Source organism: Pinus tabuliformis, chromosome 1_1 (genome assembly GCF_031772625.1).
Source record: "Pinus tabuliformis cultivar Carrire ecotype Pingquan chromosome 1_1, CPIR1, whole genome shotgun sequence".
Taxonomy (NCBI): Eukaryota; Viridiplantae; Streptophyta; class Pinopsida; order Pinales; family Pinaceae; genus Pinus; species Pinus tabuliformis.
In genome coordinates this window covers 584,491,504-584,508,711 of record NC_142297.1, presented here as the reverse complement: position 1 = coordinate 584,508,711, position 17,208 = coordinate 584,491,504, and the positions used below count along the sequence as shown (strand labels likewise).

The 17,208-nt window shown below is 34.4% G+C and overlaps 1 protein-coding gene across 5 annotated transcripts in view; it reads left to right on the top strand.

Annotated features, from left to right (window-relative positions):
• Positions 1 to 17,208, top strand: part of LOC149214595 (phytyl ester synthase 1, chloroplastic-like) — a 417,560-nt gene that overhangs the window by 156,256 nt on the left and 244,096 nt on the right. For all 5 annotated transcript variants that reach the window (XM_089392341.1, XM_089392342.1, XM_089392345.1 and 2 more), the window contains exons 4-5: positions 4,458 to 4,616; positions 4,711 to 4,814. In XM_089392341.1, coding sequence (XP_089248467.1) covers positions 4,458 to 4,616; positions 4,711 to 4,814 — 263 coding nt within the window. The remainder of the gene's footprint in view (positions 1 to 4,457; positions 4,617 to 4,710; positions 4,815 to 17,208) is intronic.

Genomic DNA, 17,208 nt, shown 5'->3' with positions numbered 1-17,208 from the left:
CTGCATCAAATTAGTAAACTTGAGGTTAATTCAGATGTAGTACCCATTTCAAGAGTAGATGTGCAGAAAGATGCAGAAGTTCAGGTCCCACTTCCCAAGCCCATCATCAGACCTTGGGAAGAGCTTGTCAGCAATAAGCAAATAATAGGTCTTGGATATGACAAGGATGTGTCCTTTCATATTTTAGACTATTCCAAGCCCATCAAATTTCAGAGTGCAGGATTTCTTCATGACACTTCACCTTCAACTGTTCCAAATTCTGGTTCTCTTCCATAGTAGCAACAACAAAATGTTAAATGCCAACATTGTGACCGAGTTGGCCATATGAAAGATCACTGTTTTGACCTTCTTCCATGTGAGCATTGGCATAAAACCACTCATTTTTCAAACAGATGCTTCAAAAACGAACCTCCTACAAGAACAAAGATTCATCTTGGATGGATCGCTTCTTGGCAATGAGATTGAACAAACAAGAAGATATTTCAATCATATGTCATAATTTCTTCTAGAGTATTAAATAGTCTTGCAGTTGATTTTTCTCCATCTTCTCACCTTGTATTTGACAGGGGGGAAGTGATGGTCATATACAAGTTTCAAAGCCACATCAAGCGAGCTTGAGCAGCAACCTTCCATACCAGATTCAATGTTGTAGCTAGAGACAGAGATGCCCCTGAGCATGCCATTGGTTGGTGGTTAGCCTTAAACCATCTATGCAGGGTGAGACCTCCCTTTCCAAGATGAGCTTCTCCCTCTTCAAAGAATTAGGGACACTTCCTCTAGCTAAATACTTCAACGTCTTCCCACTTTTGTAAAAGTTCTAAGAATTACATTAAGCATTCCAAAGTTGGTGGTCATCCTTAAACCACCACAGGTTGTAGACCTCCCTTTTCTAGGTTGAAGGTCTCCCTCTCCAAAGCATTAGGGACACTTCCTCTAGTAGAAGATTTCAGCTTCTTGCTAGACTTGGAAGAGTTCCAGGAACTGCACTAAGTGTTCCAGTGTTGGTGGTCATCCTTCAACAACCACCTTATACCAACATTTCAGAGAGTACATTCAGCCTAGTGCTGCCATGCATTTTTGCACATTTTGTATTACAACTCTCTTCTTGGAATCATACATACCCCTTCAGATTAAGGGGGGGAATGTTGGACACCTAATCCTCTAAGGGTTGGTGTGGAATGTGAGGAGTCAAAGGAAGTCCAAGAGACCTTGGAATATGGAATCCAACGTTCATGCAAAATGTATTATAAATGTACATCATGTGAATAATAAAGGAATCACACGATTATCTTTCATATCCGTTGTTCACATTCCATGTGTGTTTAACAAATTGAGCATGTCCTTAAGGTTCAACTTTCAAGGTCTATTTATATTTTGTGATATACTCTCGCCCCCTCATCCTTTCAGGATTTCTAGTATGTTCATCTAGAAGAGCATGTGGGAGACCTAAAAGGTTTGTTGCTTGACTAGTTAAGTGGACTTTCTTGGGTAGCCATACAAGATGGAATTTGCCTAGGTGCTTTATCTAGAGTTGGAATCATTAGGGTTCCAAGCCTCTAGGTTAACCAAGAAGGGTATTTTCTTTTGGAGAGATCTTCGAGATTTTGAGGCCAACACCTAGGAGTGGAGATTGTTGGCCAACTAGTAGGCTCTCATGTCTTTTGGTAAGTCAATTATCAAGGATATTATGGGTCTAATTCCTTTCAAAGAGCTGTATAAGTTGAATATTAATGCGTGGGTTCCATGTGGCAGGATTGGGAAGTCCTAGAAATGGCTTCAGCATTATGACTCCAAAATATATACTCCCTTCTTTACTGGAGAATCTCGTCTCCTGCTCTATATAGTCGATGGACCTCCTCTGAACCTGAGGATAGGTGGATTTGTAGCCTGCACAGTTTTTGGTCTCGTTGTCTTAATTACAAATTACGGGTCTTTGAATGGATTTTTATCTACCAAGGATTGCCAACTAATCATCATTTGGGCAAGAGAAGGATTACCAATGGCATTTGTTTATTATGTGGTCATCCAGAGATGGTGAAACACATTCTTTGGCACTGCTATTTTGCTAGGAGTTGTTGGAAATATATCCAGGATCGGTACTCAGTCTTGTTTTAGGGGCAACCACATTGGGATGCAGTGTTGTTGGGACTTGGGAGACTCATGCTACATAGTACTTTCTTCTCTCTTTGAAATTTGGCATTGCTTTAGAATAACTGCAGTGCTCACTCTTTGGAGGTTAATCTACATTTGTCTTTTCTAATGAGGTCATTTCAGTTCATGCTTTTTGCCATGTTTGGTGGGAAGAGGTATGTATGCAGTTGCTAGCTAAAGGTTATATTCTAATCAAAGATGCACAAGGGTTAGAAGCTTCATCGTATTCTGTTTTCATCTCTGCCTAGTAGCACTTAGGTAGAGGGTACAAGTCATCGTTGCATATTCCCTTGTTTTAATTTTCAGATTTATAAATATATTTTTGTTAATATAACCCTTTCGCTTTTATTTTCAGATTTGTAAATATATTTTTGATAGGGTGTATTTTTCAAAAGAAAAGAAATATATCTTTGATGTTTTCTATCAAACTTCTAACATCTCAAAATTTTCCTACTAACAAAAGTATACCTGAGTGGAGTTTGTAATGTCTCGTCTGCTCTTTAAAGTGGGAAAATTAATCCAGTGTTTAATTGGAAAGTCATTCTATTTTTTTAATACAAAAAAATACTTTTTCTCTCTCTATATATATAAGCTTGTCCTGTATGTAAGACATGTTGAAGAATGTAACTAGGTTCGGTCTTCATAAATGTATTTGAGTCATTATGTAATGTAATTGTTAAAAGAATAAAAAAGATTTTTATTATTGTATCAATGACTTATTAAAGCATGGGTTTCATGCTTGGGTCATCGTTATATAAGTCAAAGTCCCCATTCTGGACTCCTAGGATTAATATTTAGTCAATAGAGTCATTGTAAAACTAAAGAGATCGTTCTTGGGCTTTGGAATCATGTAAACCGATTTATTATTGAGTAAAATATGATTTATGTAACCTCCACACCAAGTCGGCCCAAGGGAGACCAATTCGACCAATTCGACCTCACCTGGAGCCTATAAATAGAAGGAGATCGAATTCATTTGGAGTATCTCATCTCAAGCAAGTTCGATATCTCTAGTGAAGCTGGAAAAAGTGTGAAGTGGGTCAAGGAAGTCAAAAGAAGTGCGAGTTGGGTCAAGGTCAAAGAGAAAAGGAAAATCGAAGTTTTGGTGGTACTCTCTCTCTCTTTCGTGCCCTAGTTTGGGAGATCGAAGTCTTTCAAGTGTTTCTACTGCCTGATGCCGTAAGTTGCTGGGGTGGAAGTGCTGCTGCAAAGGGGTCGAAGATCTGGAAGGGCTGACTTGGTGTGGAGGGAAGGTTTGGTCTATGTCTAGGTTGAAGAGTCTCAAAGAAAACTATTGAAGGAAGAGAATTTTTTACTGGGTTTTCCCCTTGAGAGGGGTTTTGCCTTGGCATAGTGCCTACATCTTGTGTCTTGTGTTTTTGTGATCTTCATACACATAATATGGTAATCGCTTGATGAAAGATAAGATAATGAAAAAGTAAAAGAAGCCAACATAACTCACAAGTAATTATCAAGAATGATAAATCAAACCCTAATCTACTTGCATTGATTTCTCAACCACATACCTCTGAATAAGATATCATGATAGTTTCTCTCTTGTTATCCCTTTCTTTCTCTCTGACATGCACAAGGTGCACAGAGACACTAGATGTGGCAAGGATCATTGTTTATATCATAGATCACAGCCCATATGATAACATGATCTGAATAAGATATCATGACAGTTTCTCTCTTATTATCCCTTTCTTTCTCTCTTTGACATGCACATGGTGCACAGTGACATTCAGATGTGGCAAGGATCCTTGTTTATATCATAGATCACAGCCCATATGATAACCGAGATGATATTAAATGCCGTGGATGTCATACATGTTTCTTTCAACTGAAATTGCTTATTGATTTCTCTCAGCAATAAATGAAAGGTTATGCCAAGTCATGTAGGTGTAACTTGTGTTTGATATTCTGCACTTGTAGTGAATAAAGGAGGCAATGGTTCAAGTTGTATACTTTGCTAGGGCTAGAACTGTGAACGATTTGATAGCTTTGTAATCTTTTTGGGAAATACTTAGCTGCTGCTTTGAAGTTTGTCCTCAAAAGTATTTAGTAGCTACTCAGACTAATAAAAGTAGCAGATGAGTATACTGGTGCTTTTGGAACTGTCTATTACTTTTGATTGAAGAAAATGCAGTCCCCTGTTATTAATTGTTTTGTTGTAGACATGAGCATAAATTTGCACATTCATGAATGCATTCTGTCGCGCATGTTCAAATAAGCTGTCAGTAAGTACCTCTATTTGAATATTTTTCTCAATTATTTTCTCCCAATCTGAGCGGTTTTTATGGCAGGACTTTTGACCTTTGTCGAGGAAACATTGAAATGGGAGTTTAGTCGTGCACCCTCAAGACCAATTTATTTAGTTGGAGAATCTTTGGGTGGATGCCTGGCCTTGGCACTTGCTGCAAATAATCCTGATTTAGATCTTGTCCTGGTTTTAGTGAATCCTGGTATGACTAGAACTCACATCATTCTTATGCTTCTCACTATATATATTGACATGATAAAAAATTAATGCATAATTTGCTTTCATGGTCGAGACAGCAACTTGTTTCAGCAAATCGCCTCTCCGCCCTTGGTTTTCTTTGATGGACATTCTGACCGAGGAGTTTTACTCAATTATCCCTTTTACACAAGAAGCGTTCTGGGTATGGTCATATAAACCTTACATGATAGAAATTTAGCCTCGTAGATACATTAGTATTAATTGTTTGTTGGATTTGGAAAGGTTACTACTGGCAAATACTAATCCTATGACATTTACATACGATTCTGGCTAATAATGTGACAACTGCCTTTGACATCTGCAAACAGCGATAGATCTTTCTTTCTAGATTATTTCTCTTTTATGCAGCTGCCTGGATATGTTGCTTTTTATTTTCAGTTTGTTAGAAACGATGGGTTCTTTTTTATCTTTCAGTTTCTTAGAAAAGATTTGTTTGTGTTCAAAGCTATCATGGAATTTTAAGATTTATTTCTATATATTTTTAGTATCAGCATATCAGAGTAAAGTGGGTTTTCCAAGAAAAATATAAAATTGTAAACGGTGTATATCACATCAAAGTTACGTGTCACGTTCACACAATATAAATTTATCATTAATAATGACAAATTTAGAGTTTTATATAATTCACTATAATAAATATCATACATTTAGTGTAACTAATGGATGGAATTGTTTTTTCTAACACATTTCCTGGGTAATTTTGTTCAAAATTAGGTAGAGATTTTAAAAAATGATATGTTTGTGTGTTTAATTTGCAAAGATTAAAATGTCTTTGGGGCTTTTAGGGTGCTAAATTTATTTATGGATTAAAAAATGCATTTTAAATAATAAAAATTCATAATCTTACTATAAATTATATTTTCAATTTTTTCATTTATAAGTTAGACGACACCATTACCATATAATAAATGTTTACTATTAATAATATGAAAATAAAATGAATAATATTTTATTAATAAATAATATTTTGTCAATAAATAATAATAATAATAATATATGATAAAATTTATACAATAAATATTGGTTATTGATGATGATGGTTATAAATGATATATTATTAATAAATAATAATAATAATTTATAATATATTATAATTTTTATTATAATTTGAATATGAATTTAACTATATGGAATGTATAATGGTGTTACATTTAATTTAAATTAGTAAAATGATATTAAATTTAACCTAAATTAATAATTATAATAAAATAATATTTTAAATTTATATAAGAAAAAATTAACATATTTAAGTTTATTCTATTTTACTAACACAATCACATTAATAAATGTAGTTTATATATTCTATAAGCGTTAACTTAATATATGTTATAATATAAATTTAATATACTAAATTAATATAAAAAACTCTGAAGATTATAAAGTCAAAGAATTATAAACCCAAGGGATTATTAATATTATAAACCCAAGGAACAAATATTGAAAATCCAAGAGAATAGTAATAAACCAAAGGAATTAATATTAAAAACTCAAGGGGTTATTAATATTACAACCCTAAGAAATCGATAAACCCAACACACTAATATTAAAAACTCATGGGATTAATGTTAAAAACCCAATTAATATTACAAACCTAAGCATTAACGTTCCCGAGGTTTAATAATATTCCCTTGGGTTTACAATTTCAATCCCTTGGGTTAATTAACCCTAGGATTTGATTTTCATATAGAGACAAACTTTGTCACAATGCAATATTGGACCATGCTCAACCACAGTTGAACTTTTAGATTAATAAACCCAAGGGATAAATATTATAAACCTAAGAGATTAATATTAAAATCCCAAGGGATAACAAATCCAAAGGTTTTCATAGTGAGACAATCTTTGTCACAATGTGAAGTTGCACCATAGTTGATGATGCTTGACCGTGGTTGACCATGACTGATATTATAAAGCTAAGGGAACAATAAACGCAAGGGATTAATACTAAAACCCAAAGGAATAATATTAAACTCAAGGGAATAATATAAACTGAAGGTATATAAACCCTAAAATAAATATAAACCCTAAAATAAATATATACCCTAAAATAAATATTGTAAACCCTTAAATAAACATGATTGATCATTATTGATTTTCATATTGAGACAATCTTTGTCACAATGCGACGTTGGACCATGCTCAACCACGGTTGAACCCTTATATCCATAGCCCATTGAATTAATACTAAAGCCCCAAGGGAATAATATTAAACCCAAAGGACTAATGTTATAAACCCAAGGTATATAAACCCCAAGACAAATATTATAAACACTAAAATAAACATGGCCGACCATGATTGATTATCATATTGGGACAATCCTTGTCACAATGCAACGTTGGACCATGGTTGACCATGATTGATTTCATATCGAGCGAATCTTTGGCACAATGCGACGTTAGACCATGGTTGACCATGGTTGATTTTCATATTGAAACAATCTTTGTCACAATGCGACGTTGGACCATGATTGACCATGGTTGCCTATGATTTATATTATAAACCCAAAGGAATAATAAACCCAACGGATTAATACCAAAAACCTAAGGGATTGTAAACCCAAGGGATTGATACCAAAACCTAAGGGATTGTAAACCCAAGGGAATAACATTAAACCAAAGGGAATAATATTATAAACACAAAAATAAACATTGATGACCATGGTCAATTTTTTCATATTGAGACAATCCTTGTCACAATGTGATGTTGGACCATGGTTGACCATAATTGATTTTCATATGAAGACAATGTCTAATACTAAAATCCCAAGGGATAATGCACCAAGGGAATAATAGTAAACCCATGAAGCTAATATTCAAGGGAATAATAATAAACCCAAAAAACTAATATTATAAACCTAAGATATATGAGCCCTAAGATAAATATTATAAACACTAAAATAAACATGGTTAACCATGGTTGATTTTTCATATCGAGACAATCCTTGTCACAATCCGAGATTGGACCATGGTTGATTTTCATATTGAGAGAATCTTTGTCACAATGTGATGTTGGACCATGGTTGATTTTCATATTAAGAGAATCTTTGTCACAATGCGATGTTGATCCATTGTTGAACATGATTGAGCATGGTTGACCATGATTGATATTATAAACCCAAAGGAATAATAAACCCAAGGGATTATAAACCCAAGGGGATAATATTAAACCAATGGGCAGAATATTATAAATGCTAAAATAAATATGGTTGACCATGCTTGACCATGGGTGATTTTTCATATTGAGACAATAATTGTCAAAATGCAATGTTGGACCATGGTTGACCATGATTGATTTTCATATCGAGACAATCTTTGTCACAATGTCACATTGAACCATGGTTGACTATGTTTATTTTTAATATTGAGACAATGTTTGTCACAATGCGACGTGGGACCATGATTGGCCATGTTGACCATGATTGATTTTATAAAACATGTTTGATCATGGATGACCATGGATGACCATGGTCGCCCATGACTGACCATGATTGATCATAGTTGACCATGATTGATATTATAAACTCAATGGAATAATAAGACCAACATATTAACACTAAAAACACAAGGGATTATAAACCCAAGAGAATAAAGTTAAACCCAAGGGAATAATATAAACCCAAGGTATATAAACACTAAGATAGATATTATAAACGCTTAAATAAATATGGTTGACCATGGTTGATTTTCATATTAAAACAATTTTTGTCTCAATGCGACGTTGGTTCATATGGTTGAACGAATGGAATAATATTAAACCCTAAGAATATGAACCCTTATATTAATAAACCCAAGGGATTGATATTATAAACCCAAAGGAATAATAAACCGAAGTCATTAATACTAAAACCCCAAGGGATTATGAACCAAAGGGAATAATATTAAACCCAAGGGAAAAAATATTATAAACCTTAAAATAAACATTGTTGACCATGGTCGACTTTCATATTGAGAATATCCTTGTCACAATGCAATGTTGGACCATGGTTGACCATGATTGAATCTCATGTCAAGACAATCTTTGTCACAAAACAACGTTGGATTGTGGTTGACCATGATTTATTTTCATATTGAGACATTCTTTGTCACAATGCGATGTTGGACCATGGTTGCCCATGATTGATTTTATAAAACATGACCATTCATTTTCATATCAAGACAATCTTTGTCACAAAACAATGTTGCACTGTGGTTGACCATGGTTTATTTTTATATTAAGACATTCTTCGTCACAATATTGACCATAATTGAGCATGATTGATTTTATAAAACATGGTTGATCATTCCCTAAACTATTTTTAAATCATTATCAAACCTAAAACATTCATATATTTTCTTATTATTTAGAAAATTAAAAATTCCAAAAAGAATAATTGAGTGACTATTTCAATATGGTTTAGAAGAGTAATTGAGTGACTATCTCAATATTGTTTAGCCTTTTCACTAATTGAGTGACACGATTAACCAAAGAAAAAAAAAGTAGATACTTTATTTATGGAGCAAGTATTAATGTATGTTGACACATAATAATGGTTTGGTTAATGAAGGTAAAGCATTGAGATTTTAGTTGGAATAGTGTGATATACTAAGTTATAGTTTTAATGTTAAATTTGATTAGCTATTGATAAAATATACAATTTGAATTATTTATTTTTAAATATATAATTTTAATTTTAAACTTAAATTTTAACACAAAAAAATAATTTTTTTAAAAACATAAAAAAACAAATTTTTTATCGCATCTTCGTTTATCTTTATACTCAATTAATATATTGAAATTAATATATTAACACTCAATTAATATATTGAAATTAATATATTGATGTTAATGATGAGTCTATACAATAGCATAAAAACAACTTATATTATATTATTTTCAGGTTCATAAATCTATAACAGACAGAATTAATCTTTCTCTTTTCATAATGAAATAATAGAAACATCACATGATACAGATATGAATAAACACACTGATATGATTAGGAAATATTCTAGAAAACCATACATCATTGTGCAAAACTAATAATCACATCAAATATTTTATTGGAATTACAAAAAAAAATTTCAATTCAAATTGCTATAAAATAAATCTATTATATCAATTTACGATTTCATATAACACACAATGCTCTTTATATTATATCAATGTATAATATCTTTACTATGATACAATGCACTTTTTACAGGATTAAACGTTAAAACTTTCATATTTATTGGGACTCCTTCTACATAAGAAAACTTTTATACTGAAAGCATGTTCAAAGTAGTCAACATTTGATTTATCTCAAATCTCTACGAAAAATATGCTGCAAAATTTTGCTCACCGAAGTATACAAGGTGGTGTCATATCCTAGACACTTATATTTCATTTCCTTAAACAGGCACATGCTGATCACAATTGCGTAGCCTAAACACTTATATTTAATTTCCTTAAATAGGCACATATTAACCAAATTTATGTCCCTTCAACCAAGCTTGCATCATATATGTTAGCGGTTTGTGAGACGTGGATGTTGTGCATCGTTCGATTCTAATCAGATTGATCCGTAACACGTGAAGTGCATCATTTCTGCACTACTCCAGAAATGTGTTGTGAATGGTTTTGAGCAAATGATGTATAATGGCATTACAGATTGATAGTAAAATTCCACTAAACTTGAATGGTTAAGATGACGAGAGGATAGCTAACTTTGCGATCTTTTCCTTGCTTAACTTTAAATGTCACACACTATGAAAAATTAGTTTGTCTGCAGTGTAAATGCCTGGATACGCCATACACTCTGTTGACAGAAAACTTCACGTACCTAATGAAACAGTATCTGAGTTGTACCAAAAATAAATTGCCTTGCCACGACTATACGCCGGGTTTTAAACGCACCTCAGAAAAAATGGAAAGATATGCATGTTGCAATCCTTTGCTGATATTATTATTACATGACGTTGCAGAATACACATCCTGCTATTGTCGGCGATAATTCTTTTATTATTATTATCACAATCATGTCATGAAACGCTATACACGCGACACCATACACTAAATACATAACAACCTATACACGCTACCCCTACCAAGGAAGATATAACAGGCTATATTACCATCGATTGTCGTAGCCAGGATTGCCTTATCCGTGCCCTCCGTGCCCTTCGGGGTCTCCGAAGTCTCAATCCACATAGAGTCCCAGCTGCGTTTGATAGTCTTTCAGATTTCGAGGGAGTCTGAGGTCATCACTGAAATAAGAGCAATGTGAAACCCCTTTGTCACGACGCGCCCAGTTTCCACTTTGCCTCATCTATTGTTTGTGGAGCACAATGCCGGAGGATCCAATGAAAAAAATGGACAATACATCTGAAATCTCTGGAGCTGGAATCCGAGATCAGGAAGAATTAACTAAACAATGGATGGCGCTTCAGAGATCTCCAAACAACATTCCTTTTAAACGGAATAGACGAAGAAAGTGATACTTTGTCGAAACAACGCTCCCACGCTTATCTGTTGCTACATTGCTACCACCCTGTGCTCGAAGCAACTGATCCGTCCATGCAAGGATGTGAAACGATTCTTGTGACCATGTGACATACAATCTTCGTCGTTCATTTCCAGTAAACTCCATCGTTCACCGTTCATAAACTTCACACAGCCGCGCCACGTTAGAAGCGACCACCAATTTTTTTTTTTTTTTTTTTTTTACATCGTTTCGCTCACCCTCGCACCACAGTCGTGGATCTGAAACTCAGACGAAGCATATTATAGGTATATTCACCCCGATTAAATCCGATTCGTCCAATTAAATAAATAAAATAATAAAATCAACGACGCTTCATATCAATGCGTCGAAATAAAAACGACTATGGCGAATTCTAAAAAAAAATCAATATTTATTATATAAAATATATTATAAATTAACTACTATATAAAATTTATATAATATTACAAATCAATAATTATAATACAATTATGTAACTACAAATTACATATTATATAATATTATAAATAAATAATTATATAATAATATTTAGTATTTCAAAAATATTTAACATATTTTAAAATGATTTCACCAAGATTTTAATTAAGCAGAGATGTACATATGGTTAAATATTATCACATAAAATTATAACATATAATTATACTTGTCTTTTGTAGGTCTAACTCAATGATTATTGTGACTAAATTCTTTGAAATTCTATAAATTATTGAATTTTCAATTCAACAAACACAATTTTTCTTACTGAGATTTATTTTAACTACAAAGTTGCTTTAATGGTCTTTTGAATATCGTGGTATTTTCCTATAATTCTAATTTATTTATTTTTCGGAGCAAGAATATGAGGGAGTGCCCCTCTCCCCTTGAATTTGCTCCTAAAGCGTGCTCTGTTGGGAGGCGCTTAGGGAGCAACACCAGGAGCTCATTCCCTATTTGCTCCCATTTGGGAGCGAATTTTGAGAGCGTGCTCCTAGTAAAATAATTTCTCTCCTTGGGTTCTAAGGAGCAATATAGCGAAATCGAGGAGCAATCACTCCCATATCGCTCCCCATTGCTCTGAGTGTGATTTTTAAAGGCAATGAGCAATATGGGAGCGATCACTCCCTTAAAAAAAGTTGTTCTGTGATATTTCTAAGCAAACTTCAAGTAAATGTTAAAATAAAATCGTTTTTTCTTTGATGCTTTTCTTCAAAATTTTAGTATGAAAATTCTGGAAATTATCTTTAGCAGACCAGTCATAACCTTTGTCAAAAAATTCATGCTCAAACTCAGATAAACCAACTTCAACAACAAATTTGAGGCAAAATTTGATTTTATTTCAATGTGCACAAATACAAAATGAAGGGCGACACCTGTACTTCACCCAACTGATCCAAACTGCAATTAATTGATGCCTTTAGATGAATTCAACCTCATGGAAGATCAACTATAGCTTTGTGCTTGGACTCCTTGATAAATTTCACAATCTTGAAGAAGGAATGCTACAACACTTATTCAAACCATGGCACTTCCAACTAATGCAATCTTTAGAAAATATTACATCAATAATAGAGACTTTCTTGATGAGAATATCCACTGAGAATAGGTACTCAAACTCTGCTAGATGGAGGTAAATCCCTAGAGATTGCAATAACACAAACAGGGAGAATGGTGATTGATTTAGAGAAGAATTTCGACTTTCTGGGGATAGTAAATTTGGCCTCAATTTTAATCCAATTGTTGAAGAAAAATTGACCCTCCTCTTTGGCAATAACCTCTAAAATAATTTGGTCCCCTTATTTCTCTGATTTAAACCAGCGTCTAGGCTACTCAATTTGCTTGAGATTGATCCACCTTTGAAGCACAAATCATGAAATTAAACTCCTGTGTATTGGCTAAGTGAGGGCATTAAAAGAATTCAACTTGACTTGTGGTATAATTTATCCTTTTTCCACTAGAATTCCTTCGCCCTTGGCTACAGGGGCAATTACTCGGCCTCTTTGAAATTTGGAAAAATCTATCCATTCGGTCTCCTGACATTAAACAGATCTGATCTTCGTTATAAACTGGGAACTCGACCCTATGAATGAACAAAAAATTTGGCCTCTTGTTTGTTGATTGAAATTTGAAAAAGGATGCTCGGCTTGAGAATCTTGGCTTAAGGATTGAAGGCTTGCCCCTCTTTACAATGAACTTCAAACCCCTTTGAGATTATATAATCCAAATTTTCCTGGAAACTCAAGAAGAGTGGAAGAATCCTTGCATCAAATTGATCACATCTTCAAAAAACAATCACTAGAAAGAGATCCAACTAGGGTGGCAATATTGTCCACCAAAGAAGGAAGAGACTAGCTAGGGTGGCAATGAGATCCGCGAAACTAGGGTGAGGATTTCGCCTGAAACCATTGATTTGAAACTCGCTTGAGTTTCTCTTTAATAACAATGAGAAATGATCATCTAGAATGATTAGAAAATGATCCCCAACCTTCTTTTATGAGTTCCCCCAAGCTTTTAGACTCCTTTTTAATATTAATTTATTGGTGGGGGCCAGTTTCCACTGAGTGACTTTTTTTTCCGCCCTTTTTAATAAAATACTATTTGCCGCCATTTTCTAATAAAATATTATTTGCTCCCTTATTTCTCTGATTTAAACCAACATCTGGGCTACTCAATTTGCTTGAGATTGATCCACCTTTGAAGCACAAATCATGAAATTAAACCCTTGTGTATTGGCTAAGCGCGGGCATTAAAAGAATTCAACATGGATTTTGGTATAATTCAACCTTTTTCCACTAGAATTTCTTCACCCTTGGCTATAGTTGCAATTACTCGACCTCTTTGAAATCTAGAAAAATCAATCCATTCAACCTCCTTACATTAAACATATCTAATCTTTGTTATGAATTGGGAACTCTACTCTCTGAATGAACAACAAATTCAACCTCTTATTTATTGATTGAAATCTAAAGAAGGATTCTTAACTTGAGAATCTTGGCTTAAGGATTGAAGGTTCGACCCTCTTTACAATGAACTTCAAACTTCCTTGAGATTATATAATCCACTTTTTCCTGCAAACTCAAGAAGAGTGGACGAATTCCTACAACAGATTGATCAGATCTTCAAAAAAAATTCACTAGAAAGAGATCCAACTAGGGTGGCAATATTTTCCACCGAAGAAAGAAGAGACTAGCTAGGGTGGCAATGAGATCCACTGAAACTAGGATGAGTATTTCACTTGGAACCATCGATCTGAAACTTGCTTGAGTTTATCTTCAATAACAATGAGAAATGATCAGATAGAATGATTAACAAATGATCCCCAACCTCCTTTTATGAGTTCTCCCCAAGCTTCTAGACTCCTTTTTAATATTATTTTATTGGTGGGGGCCACTTTCCACCAAGTGACTTTTTTTGCTCGCTTTTTTAATAAAATACTATTTTCCGCCATTTTCTAATAAAATAACATTTTTTCGCCATTTTCTAAGAAAACAATATTTGCCTCCCTTTTTCTAATAAGATAATATTCCCCCCCTTTTTATTAATATCATCAAAATTGGGCAAACTCCTTAGTAACTTCCGCACTCACAAAATCAAAGGCATTACACAGTCCCACCTCATGAGAACATGCAGATGACCAAGGGAGAGAGGGAGAACTTTTTGGAGGGAAATAGGAGGGGAAAAACAATAAAAGGTCTCCTCCCCTCCCTCATTATCATCATTCCATTTGTGTTAGAGAGAGATTGAGAGTAATTCATGTGTGAGAGAGGGACTGAGATGGTTTGAGCTTGAGGAGCTTGTGGGAGATTGAAGGGAGATGTTGGAGAGCCAAAGAGGTAGGGTCTAATCCCATTTTTTTTTTCCATGTAACATTTGTGTAAAAATATGTTGAATGAATTAGAATCTAGATGTTCTTCTCTTCTCCTACTCTTTCCCACTCCTCCCTTATTTTATTGCAGACAATAACTCAACCTTCAACAAGCATGGGTATATGGCTTAGCCTTATCTTGTTAGTACTGTTTTTTTCTATGATCATGGTGTTGGGAAGTAAAAGAAAAAGAAGTGATGAAGATGATGAACAAGTGGGTTGTGATGGAGGATGCCATGGAGAAGAGGAGGAAGAGTGAAGATGATAAGAAAACCAGGGTAGATCAAACACCATCGTGGAAATATGTCACAAGGCTTGGAGGAGGGAAAGGGGGTGGAAACACTAAATTTGTATGCCCCCATTGCAAATCTACTTAAATAGTTTCGTATACCCATGACATAAAGCATCTATGTGGAAAAATGGCATGGGATGGGAATAAACAAATAGGAATCAAAACCTGTGCAAATGTGTCAACACAACAAAGGATCAAATATATAAGGGAAGAGGACGAAGCAAAATACCAATCTGGAAGATCAAAGGGTGAACATGACACCGTAGAGCAACTACAAGAACTCCATCAGCATCCACCCATGGTAGTGGATTCATAGCCACAGGCAGAGACATCCTTTTAAAGTGTAGAACAATATCATAACTCCTTGACCAAGGTTGTAGGGATGATGTGGATGCAAAATTTTTCCAGTTTCTCTTTGCATGTGACATACCATTCAATGTTATTCACTCACCTTATTCGCATGAAATGGTTGCGCCATCAATGATACCCCTAAAAGATACAAAAGCCCTAGGTATGACAAAGCTAGAATTGTGGGACTTGATTGGGAAAAAGCCAAAATAAAAAAAAAATGATTTGGGTAAATTAACAAATTCTTGCAATGAATATGGGGTATCCATTGTATTTGATGGTTGGATAAATGTGAAAGGCAAGCCATTGATAAGTGTTTTTGGTGACTCTGTTACTGGTGCAATCTTCCTTTCATCTCATGACTACTTAGATAAGTTTAAGACCAACATCAACATTGTAGAATCATTAATTCAAATAATTGAAAGTATTGGGCCATGCAATGTCATCTAAGTCGTCAATGACAATTCTTCTAATTGTAAGGTAGTAGGAGCAATTATTGAGGATGAATACCCCAACGTATTTTGTTCTGGGTGTTTGGTTCACACAATGAAACTTTTGATGCATGGCATTATTAAGATAAGGGAACCTCAATACAAATGGTTATGGTTCATTGTACAAGAAAGGAAAGAAAATGATAAGATTCATTATCAATCATAGAAATACCCATGGAATTTTCCATAGTCACTCAAGGTTGGAGCTATTGAAGATAGCAAAGACTAGATTTGCTAGCTATTACCTCACCTTCAGGTTCCTTTTGAAGGTAAGAGAGCCAATGGATAGCATGGTATGAAGTGAATCATGGAAAATGTTAAAGGATAGGGCCGCAAGGACATCCGATAAGGAAGATTTTCAAGAGGTGGAGGACACCGTTCTTGATGGTTAGTTTTGGGCACGTGTGAGGAATGTTTGCAGTTCACCAATCCCATTTATAACATGATTCATTTTGCAAATACAAATGCACTAGTGATTGGGGAGGTGTATGAGTAGATGGATAACATGCTCTGGAAAATCAGATATATTGTTAATCTAAAAGATCCCATATTGTATGATCATATTCATAGACATGTGTTCAAAAGGTGAGATTATATTAATGTTCCACTCCATGCCTTGGCGTATGTCCTTACACCAAAATACTACTCTCCATCTTAGTTGGCCCAACCTGCACGTGGGGGTGGGGTTTATAGAAATTCCTATATAGATCCAAAGGTACAAAATGGGTATATGTTAGCATTAGACAAGTTGGTACCCGGTAGGGAGAGGTGTGCCATATTGTGTGGAGAATTGAGCAAATACTTCATTTGGATTGGAGTTTTTGGTTCTTTGTATGCAATTGATGTTAGAGATAGAATGGGTCCTATTGAATGGTGGAACATGTATGGCTCCAAAGGACCTTTGGAAAAATTGGTAGTCAAAGTGTTTTCACAGGTGGTTAATATTTCTGCAGAGAGGTGTTGGAGCACCTATAGCTTCATCCACAATGTGAAAAGAAACTACCTCAATGAAAACCGAGCAAAAAGCTTGGTTTATGTGCACTACAACTTGAGGTTGTTGACATATCATTATGAGTGGGCTT